Source organism: Adelges cooleyi, unplaced genomic scaffold (genome assembly GCF_023614345.1).
Source record: "Adelges cooleyi isolate 19-005CV unplaced genomic scaffold, UGA_ACOO_1.1 ACOO_flye_CR_arks_rails_tigmint_CR_PRNA_247, whole genome shotgun sequence".
In the NCBI taxonomy this organism is placed as follows: Eukaryota; Metazoa; Arthropoda; class Insecta; order Hemiptera; family Adelgidae; genus Adelges; species Adelges cooleyi.
Genome location: NW_026095912.1, coordinates 3,937,345 through 3,956,359, shown reverse-complemented (window position 1 = coordinate 3,956,359; position 19,015 = coordinate 3,937,345). Strand labels below are relative to the sequence as shown.

General features: G+C 31.4%; 1 protein-coding gene across 1 annotated transcript; it reads right to left on the bottom strand.

Moving 5' to 3' along the window:
• Positions 1-2,483: 2,483 nt before the first annotated feature.
• On the bottom strand, positions 2,484-14,754 carry LOC126836730 (angiotensin-converting enzyme-like). The gene is made up of 15 exons (XM_050570345.1): positions 14,501-14,754; positions 12,224-12,361; positions 11,740-11,898; positions 11,400-11,502; positions 11,175-11,318; positions 10,548-10,739; positions 10,098-10,212; positions 9,462-9,614; positions 7,326-7,450; positions 7,098-7,196; positions 6,878-6,954; positions 4,838-4,998; positions 4,594-4,716; positions 3,160-3,341; positions 2,484-2,746 (listed from the first exon to the last, which is right to left on the bottom strand). Exons 1-15 carry the CDS (start codon positions 14,600-14,602, stop codon positions 2,646-2,648), a joined length of 1,974 nt encoding a protein of 657 aa, XP_050426302.1. The 5' UTR covers positions 14,603-14,754; the 3' UTR covers positions 2,484-2,645.
• Positions 14,755-19,015: the final 4,261 nt, after the last annotated feature.

The window sequence follows — 19,015 nt, the reverse complement described above, 5'->3', positions numbered from 1 at the left end:
GTTTGTACTAAACTGATTTAGACTGTACCTGCTTGGTTTATGCTGTACTAAGTTTTCGTTATTATTATGTCGATTTTGAATTGTCATTATATTTAAAAATGTATAAAACAACCTCGGAAAGGAGAACAAACAAAAACTCAATATTATAATAAATAATTGACATTATATATTTTAAACACTGATAAACCGACACCGGAAAGGAGAACAAACAAAAACCCAACAATAATATAATCAATCTTACAATCGAAAAATGTACTTAACTACAATATAGAATATGGTTGATTCCTACATGTAGCCAGGAAATCTATAGTTGATCTTGACTAGGTCGCGAATTCTGTTATAAACCATTCGACTGAACGCAGAACAATGTACGAAAACCGTCCTCTGTCCAAATGTCTTTGTCAAGCTGACGAGAAAATCTTGCGCTATCTTCAACAGTGCGGTATGTGATTTTTTCGTTTGCGGTTCTGTCAACGGGTCATATTTAAACATGGACTTACTTTGAAGGGCCCACTTAATTTTTTTTATAATATTTTCGTTATCACCACTTTCCACAAGTTTCACTAACTTTTCGAATTGTAGGTCATTTTCTAAAGCGGTTATGCGTACGAATTCGTTCAAGACGACGGCCAATTTACGTGTAGACTCTTGGGGCGATACCCTAACGTAACTCCACGCCAGACCTAGCATGACTGTTTTTAAAGCTTGGACGACCGTTATTTGATATAATCCCAGGTATTTTATACCTTTTAACCCGTCGGCGGATGCACCTTGTCTGATTTGTTCCATAGCGCTGAGTACGCGGTTCCAGTAGACATTCGACAAATGTCCTTTTGCCATATTATTGAAAAACGAGCCGTGACCCATTTTGTTGTTAAAATACAATACTTCGATGCCGGTAAATGTAACCGGTTCCGTACTCGCCAAGCCTTGGACATCTGCCATACTGTCTATCACGCTACTGTTGAACATGTACTTGTTGGATCTCACCGTCTCGGTTATCAGCCGATTGCACTTGCTGCCGGGCTCGTCTAACGCCTCCACAAAACGTTGATAATTATCACTGTATTCGGACTGCCTTTTGAAAGCGTCGTGTCCGTTGCAACCGGATTCCCTGATGTCGTCGATCAATTTTGATTCTACCAAATTGTGCATCTCTAAATTGTCCTCTCTGCACTGGTCAAGCCCGTACCAATTGGTTTTGACCGCAACGTTTAAGAAATTGTGCACCTTGTACGCGTATATGTAAAGCATCCAATACGGTTCCATTTCCATGTTGTTGTTGAACATGATGTTGACGGTCTTGACCACTTCGTGCTCGAACGAAAAGTCGTTTACCGGGAAGTCCGAAAGGTTTTCCAAGGCCATTGTGAAATACAAGACTTTACGACCTATCGGATCTTTGGTTTGAAAATTCATGCTTTTGGTGAAATACATGTGAAATTTGGCACTGTAAAAAATGTTACATTTGAATTCGGCAAGTGAATCGCTAACAGGGTCACCAAACAGTCCAGGGACAAGTTGGGCCATAATTATGGAAAAAGAAACGTTCCATAACAAATTCATGGTTTTTAATTTTAGAAACTATAACCTATTATAGTATTGTATTCGGACTGGCCGGTCAACGTGAACAGCTATATTACACTTGGCACGTTCGATACACTTTAAACGGTATTTTTCGGTTTTGTCGAAACTTAAAAGTACAAAAACAGTACAATCTGTCAACAATTGAACGCGGTTTAGTGTGTACAAATCGGGGTAGTGCGTCAGTAGAATGTATGTCAGCTTGAACAGTTGTTATTGACGTACAATGTTTTTCGGTTTTGTCATTTTAGAAAGACACACGTCTTAAGCTCTCCGGGAACTTTTTGCGAAACCGCGAAAAAACAGCGTGCGACACAGCCTACACAAGTATTGAAAACAACTACTCACAATAATATTATGACCTAGTTTTTTTAAATAAAATATGCTTTCTTTCTGACAACGGTTTTTGTTATGATTAATTAACTTGCAAGTATAATAGCTGTAAACCTAAGCCACGCTTATGAAAAACATGTCTGTCAAAAGTCACACGGGTTTGCTGGTGATTTTGGACAAACTTGTTTTTTTAAAAAAGGGTGAAAAAAAATTTGTTATTTTCATTTGGAAATTTATTATTTAGGTCATGACTAAACATAGTAAGACCATTTCCAGCCATCTGGTAACAGCACTTCATTGTCAAAATATATGTCTTTTAAAGAAATGTAACAAAAACTTTAAAATGACGTGTGATCCCTTAACTGGTATCTCTCGGTTTTGAGGATGAAGGCGCTGACTTATTTTACTTCTGACCCACCAAAGTGGTCCACAGGAAAACAAGTTATCGTGACTTCACGAAAAAATAAACATCTTTTAGCAAAAATAATACCTACTCAGCTATCGAAGCTAAAACATAATATTAACATTTATTTTTTTTTTGTATTTTACTCTTATCATAAATACATTATAAAAATAAACCTATAATGGGATTTTACGTCTAGACCCTAGTGTTACGATTTTATGAGATAAAAATATGTATTATTCATCGGTTCGGTTGAACTTAACAAACAAATGGTATACAAAACAATAATATTATTATTAACAGCTATTGTTTTTTTTAATATTCCTTAGTAGTACATGTTTTTGAACCAACTCAACGTCACCAATACCATCAAGTGTCTGTCGATTGACCGCTGGCTACTGGATTTCGATAACGATTCAAAAAGAGCTGGAAAAAAAAAAGTTTAAGAGAAAATAATTATACTAATTTGTCTAACGGTAAAAGCAGTATCAGGTCCATAAGGGATAATGTCGGTTTTTTTGGCAAAGTTGTGCATTATTTTAAACCTATACGATAATCGTCCAAGTGTTACACAACACAACTTGAACAATAATAAACATACGAGTTTGGTTACCCAAAAATTATAACTAACAACTCCAATTCCGATTGATTTGACACCATTGGTGGTGGGTTGTTAATTAAGAAGTTGTTAAGAGTTAAAACAGTGGATGTCAGGGAACAGCCCCCTTCCCCAATATTTTCAATACATGATGTCTGGCACCAAGAAAATAATTTTAAAATACCGAGACCGACCCTTGCAGACCAAAAGCCATGAACAAATAAGCTTAGGGTGTTTATACCGATATCTTCGTTGGATCTGGACCAACCGACCCTGTCGGCTTTGTTTTCGTTGATCAGCCATTGTGTGAGAGGCTTAAAGTATTCTATGAATGGTTGTACGTCCAAAGCACTCGTCCGTCCACCGGTGAGCATTTTTATCACTTGAGGCCAAGGTTTTGAATAACCCGACGCCATCACTTCACTGTAATATATAGAACAAAAAAATTACTCAAAAATATTTACTGAAATCGTTATCGGTTTTCCCATTTAGTTATATGTGCTATTGTACAGGGCGATTGGTCAACGGTGACTCAGTCAATATCTTAAAAGATATTAGACTACTTGCAATATTACTATTTTTCATACTTTTATAGCTGTTATTGTAATTGGCCCGAATTTGATATGCTTTCAACAATATGACCCATCGCCCCTTATGAACTCAAGATTTTCAAATTACAACGTATTACTAGCTTTAATTTTTAAATTAACTATAATTTGCTGAACATTTAAAGGTAGAAATTAGAGTTTGAAATTTAGGAAGAGAGCTAAAGTGCCCTTGTTCCATCGTTCTAAGCTTTAAACTTCAATAACTTTAAAAGTAATCGTTATTTAAAACCGTTTATCAACCAGTCGAAAAATTATTCTTCATTCTAAAAGTTAATCACATATATAAGTGCCCGTTTAAGTTTTAAAATACTAAAAGAGAAAACTATGTGGACATTGTATAATATTATAACTACAAAGTTATTTTCCAAGGAATTGCGTGTCTTGCGTTAAATGAAACCTAATATAACTGTTTACTTTTAGCGTTCATATTTATTACATTGAAAAAAATCACTGTACCGTTAAATTTCAATAACTCTGTGTGTGTGTGTGTGCTGAAAAAATTAATTAAACCATTCGAATTGCTCAACAATGTGTTCGACCTTCATACATATTATTAATATTACATTTGAAAATAATTGAAACTGCGAGCACAACTGAAGTGCAGAAAATATTGTTTGAAATACAACACCCAATTATATAGTTGCCACATTTAATATTAAACAAACAGAGCGCGAATGGTTAATAAATATTAAATTCATGTTTACTCAATGATTATTTTCTTATAAAACAATCCTGGATAAATAGTTAAATTAAAAACAAACAAAATCTGTCAATGTAATATGATTTTAAAGGTAAAGGTTAGATATACATTTTTTTATAAAATCGTTTATAAATTAAAAAAGTGTCAGCACTAAGAAGTATTCTTGGAAAAGAGATTTTATGGCTATTTTGCAAATTATAAAAAGAAAATACTCAGCATAACTTCTTTATTTCCTTACGCTTATATCATTTTAAACTTTTATAACGTGTGCTCGAAATTTACTATTTTTAACTTTTTTCAAAATTTTTAAGCGCACATGCGTTATTACTTACTTACTGTATTGCTATAAAATGTTTACAATAGTTACCTGAGTAGACGACCGGCTTCTTTTGAACGATATATATCACATTTGTGCATAGGTCCCACGTGTCCGGCCGCCGTGCATAAGGCGCTGTGCATTTGGAATTGGAGCACGATGCTGATGAAGTACCTATTTAATCAAACAGTCTTACACCGTGGTCAGGTCATCGTCGTGACAGGAATGTTATTAAAACGCTGAAACCCTTCCGGTAATTCACGTTTAAAATATTTTAGTAATAATAATAACACACTTGATGTAAGGAGCATCGGCTATCACGTGGTACTTGGAACTCGGGTCGAAATTCTTTTCGTCCCTAACCACTGGCGGAACGATTCCTTGGTACAGCAATTTCAAATCCCACCATCTAGCGTTCATACTGCCTTGGCCCTTGGAAAACACTCCCCATCGCCACTAGAACGGCAGTAAATTCAGCAATGGTTCTTTCAGTTATTTCGGTATTTCCACAGGCACAATTTTTGTGAGGGGGAGGAGAGGAGTTAAGGCAGCAAAAGTCTGTAGTGCTCAGGTAGAAGGTCGTGTCCACAAATTGCATAAACTATGTTAATATTTAAATAATGGTAACCCCATTTGTAAATAAATACGAAAATTGAATGACTTTATTTATATATTACTTGATGTAAAAAAAAAAATATTTTTTGTTGTGGGTAAAATGAAATATGTTTAATACCCATTCATCTTGGACTTAGGCCTTTAGCCGAGCACACTCAAAATGATTTGAGTTTTATACCAAAAAAAAAAAGGGAAAAGTGTTAAGCATCCCCCCCCATCCCTTATTTTAGCAAAACTATGTGAAATTCAGTTTTTAGCTCATAGAAAAAAAATAATATATAGTTATAACAGGAACACAATATAATAATTTATTATTATAGTTGAAATAACTTAACTATTTGTTAGACCAACTAAGTTTATAATTGCTTTACCTAAAGAATACATTTTGTTGTGTCTCTAAAATAACCAGAATTATAATAGATACAACTATAATAACGAATATTTTTATTTTTATTTTTTTAATGAGAAATTTGTTTTATTAGTTCATCTAGGCTCGTGCTTAACCTATTCTGTTAATCATACCAAAGATAATATTTTAGGTAAGCATTATAAGGTGTAACAAGTGGGTAGCTTCCTGTCACGACATTCAAACTATGTACATAATTGAAAGGAAAAAAAAACTCATTGTAAATTTAATTGTATACAGATGGTTTTTGTAAATATAAAAAAAAAATGTTTAAAAAAGGTAAGTATTAAATTAAAGCATTTAGACCAAAGGACTTAAACTGCTATACACAACAATCGCTTCGTTTAGAAAAATATTTATAAAAAGTTTTTAATTGCTTAATGGAAAAATATACTATATAATTTAATTGTTTTAATTAAGTATAATGTATTTATCGTAATTAATAATAGCCAATTACAAATAGTAACTGAATTCCAAACTACAACTAGCTGTGTAAAAAAAAAAATATTACTCACAAACCAATTAGTTAAAAACTATTGAAATTTCGCTACGTTAAAATTAAATGTTTTCCAATTAAAATATATTTTAAAAAATAATTCTAGGCGTGAAAAAAGTACACCCTTTACATTGCCTGTAATTCGATTTGCAAGTTTTTTCGCGTTTGAATTTTCCATGTCATGCTATGCTTAAAACTTGAAGTATTAGTAGGCCATTTACTAATAACTGTAACTTACAGTAACTAATAATAGTTACTTAACCCTTTGAGTCATAGTGGTATTATATTGAAACTACCTTTTAAATATTTTTTTTGCGATTGTGAATTGTAGAATCTTATTGAAACCACCATCAAAATAATTTGAAAAAATAAAACAAAATTAATGTGTGACTCAAACGGTTAATATTGTTATTAGTTTTACAAAATAGTAACAGTTTACTATAAAACAATGTAGCGTAATTAATTAAAATATAATATCTGAATAAGATAGAAACAAGTTTAATTGAAAAATAGAATAAATTATTGTTTAGATAAAAAAAAAACGTTTCTTTTCTCATAAAAACTTAAGCTGAATTTTATTATCTGGTCAGCTGACAAAACCTTTATAATTTATTATTTTGTCTAAATTTGTTCGACAATAAGTTTACACTTTTAACTTTGTGTAACTTTTTTAACTGCGTTTGTTGTTTTCAAAACGCGTGTTAGGTATGTAAAATGTTTTTTAGTTTGTTTTTTTTTTTTTTTTATGTGGAACACATATTTGACTTTGTCAACATATTCTAGAAGGAAACGTGCATATTCTATTTTGTTCATCTTACCAAGTCGACTGAATAAGCAAAAGGCAAGTACGCTATTTTATCCAACGCCATTTCCATTAGAAAATCGATTTGAGCCTCTGTGAAAACACACAAGGGACCGTTAAGAGGATAACGTTTCGACGTGACGCAATGGTAAAGTATAGAAGGGTGTCTCGTGTCTTGTTTGGAGTGCACAAGACAACACTATTCTACTTCAGTATAATATTATTATGTACACTACCGTAGTCGTCTGTAATGTTGTTTAACAGTCCGATCCTATGCAAATGTCGCGGTGTCGACACCGAAAGGATAATGGCGTCGCTGAGCGCTTCATGGAATCCTGAACAAAATTAAAAATTCTATTATTACACTTCGGTCGAGCCTATTTATGTACACTGGGACACAGGGAGTAATTGTTTTCCATTCTAACACGTTTTAACGACGCAAAAATTAATTGTTTTTTCCTTACCCGCGTTTGCACCGTCTTTGAACAGAAACGGTTGATCCGCATAATGAAGGTAATATTGAATGTGTGCCATTTCGTGATGGGTCGAGAACAGGTCGTCCATCGTCACTTCGGTGCATTGCTTTATCCTGAACACGTTTATAATATAGTTATCATATGTTTGGCAATAGGACCGATTAAAAAAATTACTCAATATTTGTACTATAAAAGGATTGTAAAATAAGAAATTGTCTTATGTATTTGTACATATTGAATAGTATGCTCTATCTTTTGGCAACCCACACGGTGGGCGGCTCACTTTGAATAAAAGTTGTTTCTCTCTAGTAGTAAAATTTAATTCTACAAGACAATTGGTTTTTTTTCAAAAACGCAGTATTGATTCTTAGTATTTACAAAAATCAATCTTTTTATTTAATTAATGTACTTGATTTTTTTTTAATTTATGACTTCAGTAATTTCTGTATTATAAATCAAGTTGAATTAACTTTTTAAACAACAAACATGCCTCAATATATAATAACAAATTTTTATTAAAAATATATTAGTGTAAAGTATAAGAATAATTAACTTGCACTTTTGATTATAATTATTATTATTGTAAATTGTTTTATGCAAACCATTCCTTGAATTAAGTGCTGTAGAAGGAATACGACCTTTTATGTACTTTTTTACTGATATTATGTTTGAAGAGAGAAGATAAGGAATTTTATTTTGTCATGAGACTTATTGTTTGTAACATTATATAATATATATATATACATACATGTTAATTTCTTTTAAAGTAATCAAAGTGAAAACATTCAAATTTGAGTCTAGCAGATTTTGATTGTAATATGATGTTTATTATTTGAAAGATGGATAACTCTTTAAATTTGTTTTATACTAAGTAAATCGAGTTGCACAATTATTATGTATACGTTTAACTTAAGATTTAGAAGTACCCAAATCAAGTTATAAAACATAATACCATTGAATAATATACTATAATAATATACTCAATGATAATACCAATTTACTAATTGTATAAAAACTATGAGTGAAAAGTATAATTATTCGTACAACAAATTATAAATTATAATATTTGTTTTTTTGTTAAAAGCTTTTTTATTAAGTCAATTTTACTAGCCAACTAAGACGAAAACTTGACACGACTTGGCTGATTTATGTTTTGCTATTTATACAGCAGCAATACTTAGCTTTTCATTATTTTAATAAAGTTAATTATTTTGTTTTGTTTATACTAAATGGTGTCATTTGTTAAAAGACGACAAGGCGCAAATGCAAAAAAGGTTGTTTTCCCAACAGATTAAGGTTATGCGCAATTATACAACACTAATGATTGTAATAATTTAAAATGCACCTATATTATAAATTATAGCGCAGAAATTCAACAGTGCTTAACTTATACCTAATAGCATATTCATAATCCACCCTGAATAATTATTAACCGCATCATGCCGTCATTTATTTATTTAAAACCTACTTAGTCGGAGTACTTACCTATACCATATAGATGCTCATAATTATAAATTTTATTTTGTTTGACAGTCAAGAAAATTAAATTTCTTGCTTAAAGCGCCACAACCCTTGATCGTAGTTTATAGGTTATATTATAAATTATAATATAATTGACAAATGGATTAGTATACCAAAAAATACATAGAAAACAAATACCACACGGTGGCCTTAAGTATAAATCCATAAGTATAGCGGTCTCTCGTGGAGTATTTGAACACTAATCGTTCAAAGTTTGGACGTTAAATCACAGAGTGGGCGACTAGTAATGTTCTCAGAGAAAATCTTTTGAGTATTATGGACAAACTGTAAAACACTATGACAGTACACGCAGTATATTATAGTTGACTGTAAATATTTTGGGAAAAAAAAGTGAAAACACTATTACAACAAATTTAGTATCTTTTGATGTAATTTACTCAAAAAACGTTTTACTCGATTTTTTAAACAAAATGATTCATATTTTACCATATTGTATTAGCCATATTTTTTTATACTGTGTGAAGGTATGATTGTTTATATTGCACGTTTCGTCTTCTTTAGAATTTATCCAGGCACTCTGTTTAGACTGTTGTGCGTGCACTGTGCATATATATATATATTTAACAGTGCTAATAGTTTTACCTGTAATCATGTTTGTCGCAAAAATCCCACGCAGACGCTTTACACGAAATTGGCCGATTGGACGGTTTTTCGAAAACCGAGTTGTGCCAAAACTCCACGGGCATTGCCTTCAGGCCGAGTGATGTAAAAAATTCTTCAGTTATTTGAAACATCCTATTCGTATACAACAGGTAGAGAGGTTAAATAACAAAATTATTGTATGTATTAATTGAGATGCATTCACTTTCCATCGACGATTCGTACTATACAAATGCTTTGAAATTCGACCAAAGATATCTTATAGGAATTAAATAAGACGTTAAGATCAAATCTATCAAGTATAAGCTATAACTGAACCAAACTATAATATTGTGCATCCATCTTCTTGACACGTTTGTGCTATAGACCCGTCTCAACTCCGACTAGCTTCACAAAATAAAGATTGGAGAACTAATCGGGGACCTTAGTGGGAACTTAATGGGAAGTCGAATAATTTTCGAAGGGTCTGAACTACCCACTTTCCCTATATTACAGCGAAAACAAATTGAACAAAGAGAAAGACAACAGAATAAGTCACAGAGCTAACATCTCAACACTGTACTTGACTACAAAGGTAATTCTAGATAATAACGAAAAATTCAAGTATGGACATCTTACTTCAACGGTGTGTATCCTTGACGAAGCATTTCGGCTGTTACATCAATCCGTCGTTTGCCGGGATACGGAATGACAAGGTCGATGATGTTTTTCCAGTTCTGTGCCCACATGTTCCCTTAAAAAAAAACAAATTTCAATTATAGTTCATCAGCACAGAATAAACACAAGAGACAGTCAATGAAAACACGAAATCGGTAAGATTTTTGAGCAAATCAGTGTAACTAGAAGCCGATCATAATAAAAAATGTTCTCCTTTGTGTCGCCAGAGATAAGAGAACATAACGGTAATTAGCCTTTTTGTACTGCCTACTCTGATTTGCCTGCAGTAATAGTAAATCTATCCCCTAATAAAACTTATATAGTTCTTGAAAAGTAAATCGTGCAATATTTTCCACGCTGCAACCAAATTTGCAGATGGTTTAACTATGTTAAGGGTGACCAATGACATACCTAGAAGATGAGCTGGAATAGGACCGTCTGGTTTAACCCTTCGAACTCCGTAATGAGAAACCAACTTTCTCCGGACGAACGAATGCAGTTGTTTATAAATGGGCTCCAACGATGACCATATATTTTCCAGCTCTCCTTTGAAGTTTGCGTTCTCGTACATGGCTATTTGCTGTTCTCCCGCGTCCTCGAATCCTGTATTAGTAAAACGCAATCAGTTCTCATTCACAGACGAACTTTGAAAAAAAAAGGAGCTTGCATGCTGCTCACATATTACAAAGAAGGAATCCCTAGCCACTATATCTTGCTAGCCGAACGAATAACGACTCCTCAGAGTAGCAGAGACAACCATTAGAAATACATATTTCACAATTCTAGCTAATCTATTCACTTCGCTCATCGCATTCATTTCTGCATTTTTTTCGCTTTTGAAGCTACTCCGAAATTACCTCGTATACAACTTGGTCACTTCACACATTCTTACTTTCAAGTGCTTTCGTTTTCCTTTTCACGCTAAAGCCAGAACCGACCAGTTTAAACCAAACTTTAATGAACAACGTCATTGAATCGTTCATTGATCTTAAAGTTTAACACAGTGGCTATATTTTTTAAGTTAGTATTTCAATTCACCGATATCCATTGCAGCACGGTTGATTAGCTCTACATATTTCGTGTACTTGGGACGAATTTCTTGTCCAATGCTGTCCCTCCAAGTCCTCCACGTGTACAATAGTTCTTCGTAGTCTCTGGAATTAGCCATGATTCTTACCAGATCTGCTCCGCAATTTTTAAAGTCAAATTAAAACAAACGTGTGTGTGCGTTAATGTGTTATTACTCATATTATCTGGTCGTACCTGGCTCGAGACTGAGTTCACAATAGGACGTCAATCGTTTACTGAACGGACAAATTTTCGTTTTGGCATAGATGTCCTTCATTTCATTGAGGAGTGTATGTATCTGCAATTGTTATAGAAATTCAAGTGTAAATCAGCGTGACTTATGGCGGAAGGTTTTTTTCATTAAATAAATTGTCTCAATTGAAATCACAAAACTAACAATTATATACGGAAAATTTAAATAGTACTTGACGCTCGTTTGGCATTAGTGTTTTAAACTCAAAGAGTTAACTAGAAGGGGTTGTTTGAACATTTATACTTAAAAATGAACCAATTTATTGCGAATTTTGTTGGGTACCTCGTTAAGTTTGCTATCCGGCATATTTGACGGGCCTTTAAGTGCCAATATCTTCAATTGCCTTTGCACAACAGGATCCGATATCCGAGTCCACATGAAATCTGATGCTTTTCGCCAAGATACCCTGTTGAATTTCGATTGTAGCTTTTGTTCGTCTGTCTTGAAAGATCAATAAAAATTATTACAGCCGTTTTGATATGAACATGTCTTTTGGCTAGGAGTCTATGACCAATTTGCGTCAGATTGTTTGTGACGATTTGTGCAACGCCACCAAAAGACATGATCATGATCCAAAGTCAGGGAGAGGTTTTTATTTCAAAGTCATCTTTGTATAACATTGATAATTAATAGCTTTCAGCTGTTAAATTAGAACGCTTTAGAATACAATATGAAAACATTTCAAGATTTGGGTCCATGTGCTAGTCTTGAGCAAAAATACAGACACGGTAGACCACCTTCTGTCAACACCTATTAATTGACTTACCATATGTTTTTTATTGTATTCAGTAATATTAGTGGCGTACGTCCATTGAGCGGTCGCAACTCTGTTGCATATTGTTATAGCCTCGTTTTCCCATTCTCGTAAGAACTGTACCGCTTCACCTAAGTTTGTATTGTAACCCTAAACGAAAACATCGGATAAGGTTAAACACTAGCAATAAACAGGGATGGAATCCGTTTGGGTTTTTTTATGTCATTCTACAATGGGTTTTCTAATTGTATTTGAAAATAAAATGTCGGTTTTGAATAACGAACTAGATTTTAATTTAGAATAGGTTTCCATTTTGGGTGAATAAACAGTTAAAACGCAAAAAAATTATTTTGTTTAAATACATCTTATAAAGTATAGTAAACATATTTTAAACTGCTTATGGACAAAAATTTTTTTTTATATCAATTCTATACTTTTTTGTCTGTGAAGTTAGTGTATGTTCAACTTTAAATGCAAGTAATAATTTTTATAAAGTGTCAATAGACCTACTCGTGTACTACTTTACTTTTTCTGGATTTAATTATAGTTATGCCCTTAATAAAGCTAAATTAATTTTCATCCTATACCATTACCACGGATTATATTATTTTAAGTCTAAATACATATTCTATTTAAATATAAAACAAAATAATAGGTATGACGTTAAGTCGTGATTTGTTTGACGTTTATAAAACAAAAATAATATAAATCTTGGCTTTTATAAACAGAATGCATTATTAAATATTTATTTTTTTGCACCAATGTTTTTGGATTTCAAGCTAAAATACTACTTACTAAAGCATTACTTTAACTGTAATAAAATAAAATTATTTAAAAAATGTGCAAGACTATTAAGTAAAAATATTTGTTATTTTAATTTTATATTCGATAAGAAAATTAATCATATTTTCCATATTATGTTATTTTTACTCTCTTTTGATTAGAAAATAAATGCTAATAATATCACTAATAGGACAACTAGATGATGAAATAGTCGGACCAACACCTATTAACTGCACACCTATCTAAAAAGTCATACAGACACGTCTAGAGGTGAAAGGTTTATCTACCCTTATGTGACGGCTAAAAGTTAGAACACAAAAATATCGATACCGATTTCGTGACCACAAACCATAGGACTCAGATTTGATTGGGTTAAATTTAGGTCAGGTATTACCGCTTTAATTAGTTTAATTTAACTATCAAACCTTAATTGTTTAGTTAATAGTTACTTTTTGATTGAAACTTAGAATTATTGACGGTTTATCTTAAGAGTTTACATTTTAGTTTAATTAATTGACAATCCAATTGTTTTATCTATAAAAAATATCATTATTTTTTTTATTTGCAAAGAATAAAATAAAACTAATTTTATTTATTATGAAAAATGTGCTAAAGTAAATAAACTATAAACGTAACGGTGACGATAATTATTATAAAAAAAATATTATTATTAAAGAAATTGTGATTAAGATGGTGTGATACTTAAAAACATTTAATTTTTTTTGTTTTGTTTACTGCAGTGACAGTTTTTTGTTTTGTAAATCTCAACCTTCAACTTGTCGTTGATAAGTTAAACTAAATTGGCAATAATATTCAACTATTGATTTTTGCATTAACCCAAGGTGATATTCAAAAACAACTATGGAAAACCTGATTAATAACCCAACAATTTAACTTGACCCATAATAATATTATCAGTTCATAGGTTCAAGTGTTTTCTTTTGTAAATTATATACCTATATCTATCGCATGACCCATTGAGCAGACACCACATTAAATGTGGTCAAAAGTATATTTTCTCATAATATTTACTTAGGCATATTATTGTTTTAAGCTGTTTATTGAACAGTTAACATTTTCAGCATATAGTTTAAAATTCGATTGAGTTCTAGATAATACTAAAAAAAGGTAAATATTAAGTAATTTTATAACATTGTATAATTACATAAATAAAAATATTTTCAAAATAAGTAAAGAAGAAAAACTACAAAACTGAAATTGTTTCAAGAACATATGAGTGTCATATCCTTAATGAATAGACTTATACTTTTGGTCGTTTTTTAATGCAGTTTCCAGAGGGTAAACCACTGTTGGTTAATTTGTACACCAGATTTCAGATTTCCAAACATTCAGATTTCAGATTTCAGATTTCAGAGTTTTCCAGATATTTCCAGAGTTTCCAGACATTTTTAAAGATTTCCAAAGATTTGTACATTGGTTTCCAAAGGTGGTTTACCCTCTGGTGGTTTCTGTCCTGTGATTATGTAAAGAGTCGTGCGGTTTAACCTGAATTTTCGAGTAATCCAACTGCACCGAACGTGGAACGGAGTAGGCGACAACAATTATTAACAGGGCAATCGGATGCCGGAAATAACTCGACGGTTCCATGGTTAAGCCCGCGGTCGTGGGTAAAAATGTTGGTCGCACTGATCGGGCCAGTTATCCTTTTTGGACGGACGGTTATCGCAAAATGTTCACATTTGAAAACCACCGGGAAAAAAAAACCAAACTAGAAGAGAGTATATGTTCAATACGGTTTACGGACGGCAACTGGATCGAGTACACGGTACCAGTGTTTGAACATTCTACTTTGGATGATTTTTTTTTAATGCTATTGCGACTGTCTACACTCTTCTACCTATCTAGTGTATCGTGATCATCGGCTGTGACGGACGGCAATTACTTTATATTATTATTATGCGTCGTCGATCGTAGGATGTGGATGATGCGTCCTAAAAAGCATAAACAAAAAACAAAATCTCACTGCAGTGGCTTTGCATATTATTATTATCATAACGCTGCACAGTGTCAAGAAAATATCGGTCACGAAGAGGATATATAGCTGTTATTAGATAACATAATGATGGCTTAGTGCACACTTGTTATAAGTCCACCTGTCACAATATTGAAATGAAATTGTTCAGGAGAGCGAATTCAGTTTTTTTAATTTTAATAAGATTGTAAGATTTCATTGTAAATGTGAATATTACAGAAAATATAAATTTGAGATTCAAAGGACTAAAACAAAGAGCATTTAATTTTCCATCAATTAGCATCAAAAAATGTATTTTGTGTGCACACTAAGCCATCGAGAACATCTTACCAGGGACTGGTTAAATCCATATAACGTTATAATATATATATATATATTTTTTTATTGGTTTCAGCATAATTACTACCACCTAACATTACAAAATAAAAATACAATATAATTGAGTTGATACAATGTCATCTGACCATCTGAGCAATGCTCGTATAATATGGTACTATGAGTTCTTTAACAATAGATTTACACATTTCTAAATTGTGTACCAACTAACAAAACTTAATAGTAATATATTTGAAACTTATTAGATGAATTATTATAATATATAGATTATAATTTGTTTCATTATGCTAATACCACTTAAATAGCCAACACTATTATTGTCAAAGACGTTTTCATGTATGTTTATGGAGGTTTTAGTATTTGATCGATACAAACGTTCCCATCTAGGCCATTAACTTTCTTACTATATTTAAGCTGGTAAGGGGTAGCTTAAGGTAGCTAGCTGTCTTTAAAATTTAGTTTATTTATAATTGGTAATGCAAAAAATATGCCGTAATATTTTTTTATTACAACCTATTAACATCATATTTATTGAAATTTTACAATAACATAATTGTTTGGATGTATCCTGGTGCACTTATAGCTCTAGCTAATGAAATTATTAATGGTCTTCTGTATAATCCTGTTCTCCTATCTAATATGTCTTCTGCCTTGTGAATACTCTGGTATGAATTTTAATAAGAATTGTATTGTATAACATTTTATTACACACTTCTGGTCCTTAAGTGGAATTGACATTTATAAATAAAAAAAAAGGTTTTACCATTTTTATAATTGAACACATCAACATTTTACTTTTATGAACTAATACTGTTATTATGTAGGTAATGGTATAAAATTTGTTTTTCCACTTAAATATTTTGCCCAGAACGCGTTGAAATGTTTAAATGAACTCGGAACGGATTTAAATACAATTTCAAGCGAACAGTCTAATTTGGAATAATATAATATTTTATACAAGTTTGGCGCATAAGGTGTGTTTCAAAGCGGTCCGTTATAGTCGGTTCATAACCATATGGCGGTAATCTGTTGAACAAATATAAGAGCAAACTGCAAAGCATATTATTCTACAACATAGTATTATGGTGGGGAGATTTTGCCCAAATGGCAAACGGTTTGGGATGATGATACAAACCGTATTGTGTTTTATTGCACGTTCAAATAAAATAGTGCGTTTCCTGTTGGATTACTCTGAACGTTTATGGTGACATGCAATAATTATTAGTTAGCAAATTAATTAGCAAAATAAATACGGCAAAGAAACTGAACTCTACCATAGAAAGAATTCAGATGTGGACATGATACGATAAATAAAAAGTTAAACATAAAATATACATTCACTGATTAAAAAGAAGTCAGCCATTATACCTACCTACCGTTGCTCGTTTGTTTCATTTAACGCTGTTGAAGATTGGCCTATTTTTGAATCTGAATCTTAAATATCCAGTATCCACTCCCAAAAACGATTTTAAAGAGACTATTTTTTGAATAAAACAAAATAAATTAATTATTAGGCAAATACTATTTGAACTTTTACGTTTGTCTTAATGGTAAATGAATTTATCCAACCGAAAGTATCAAAAATATTTAAAAAAAGAATAATCTTAGGTTATACTATTACGAAGATAAATTGAGTTGATAAAATAAAGTTTAAAAAAATTTATTTATTTTTCTAAAAAACTGTAAATTTTGACTTGAACAAATTTACAAAACCATTAAATAATTCATTTTTTTAGTATCTTATGCCAGTCCATTAACTTTTTTAACTTAAATGGTAACCTATATATTTATTTAACACTTTAAATATTTACTGAACATTTTTACTGGTCATTGATAATTACATCCAAAATTACTATACTCCACTCATGCCTGTTTTAATCATTCAAAACTGGTTTTCGACCAGTACACATTTTCAGTAAATAATTATGAATTAAAATGGGTAATTCAATATTTATATTCCCATTTCAATTTCAAAAGTTGAAAGTGTTCTGGAAAAAAATAATGAAGATATATTTTTGAATATCATCTAATATATTAAAATAACAAAAATATTTAATAACACTAATAATAGTAAAATCATCCGAAGTGTTTCCAGAATGAAAAACTACAAAAATAGCTAATAATTATCAGAGAAAATCAGTGTCTTATAATAATCTCTCATCTTTTATGCGAATATCTTTTTCTATGCATCCCGAATAATCTGGACTATAATAAAAATTAACTCTTTTTCGTTTTAACTGTTATAACGGTTACATTTTTTAAAAGTCAAACTCATTGCTCATTGGCAGATATCAGGGGGCGGGGGGCTTGGGTTTCTAAAATCCTTAAAACTTAAAATTAGAGCTAAAATTTTTTTTTTATTTCAACAAATCTCTCACTAAAAAATAAATGTGTAGGTATACTTTGAAAAATACTAATTTTAAGTTTTAAGGTTTTTAGTATGATCTCAGTCAACGGGCAAACTCTTTCTTGATTAAAAATCTATTTCGTTTTTGCACGTGACCAAAACCGTTATTAATAAAATAAACTTTTGACTTATAACTCGAATTGAAATTACCCGACACCGCCGATGATTCATCGAAACTGTTTTTATTTCTTATTTGTTTTTTTAAGTCGATAATCAAATTATTTTTTTTTTCAAGTGGCAATTTGCTCGCATCCTCCGACTCAGTGACTGCTCCGAAAGCGAGACGCCAACATTCATTTGGGTTTTTTTTTTTCATAGTATTATTATTATTATACCTACCGATAATATTCTGTCACAGAGTGACGTTGAATGTAATTAGACATGCCGCTCGTATAATCGTCTGAGACAATTAAAAAAATGTTTTACAGTAGTCAAAATATATAAATGTATAATTTAGAGCTAAACAACTATAGTCCAGTAGGTACCAAATTATACGTTTTAGCAGTTTGTCTTGCACACACACATATTCGGTCGTTGCTCGTTTCTAGCAAATAGTATAAGACACAACATAAGCTGACAAAAAAAAAACAACACACATAAACATGAAAATGTTTAATTGAATAAGTTAATCACATATATACGTTACCGTTTAAATATTAAAAGTTGATAGAGCTTCGGGAAGAAAATAAACATTTTAAACATTTACATATATTGTCTTATTTTAGATATAACATAAACTACAGTGTCTCTAAGTAAAAAAACTACAAATGTGCAATAGTTTTAAAAGAAATTTAATGTCATGTCTTTAATAGATCACCATGTATGTTTATTCAACATAGTTGAGTTATAGAATTGACTTTCGGTTAAAATGTTCTTAACATCAATTGATCAATCTCATAATACAATGCGGCCAATAATTGTGTATGTATTTGTAAATTTAGTTTATAATATACATATAAATACTATAATGTACTATATTATACCTTTGTATTGAACTTGTACTATATTAAATAATAGGTACCTACTTAAGAGTATTTTTATGCAAGAATTAATTATAAGTCATATGAAAAATGAATAGCCAATTATTCTAGCGCTATAATTAAATTCAAGGTAATAACAGCTGTTGCACTAAGTCACGATATTAAGATAACAAGACGTGTGCGATCAGCGATAGCTCCAAAAAAAAAGCGTAATTTTATTTTTATTAACTTTAAGTTTAAACTTTTGAAAAGTTGTTAATTCTGTTAAAACGAAAACAACGGCCCTTGAACATAATATATATATA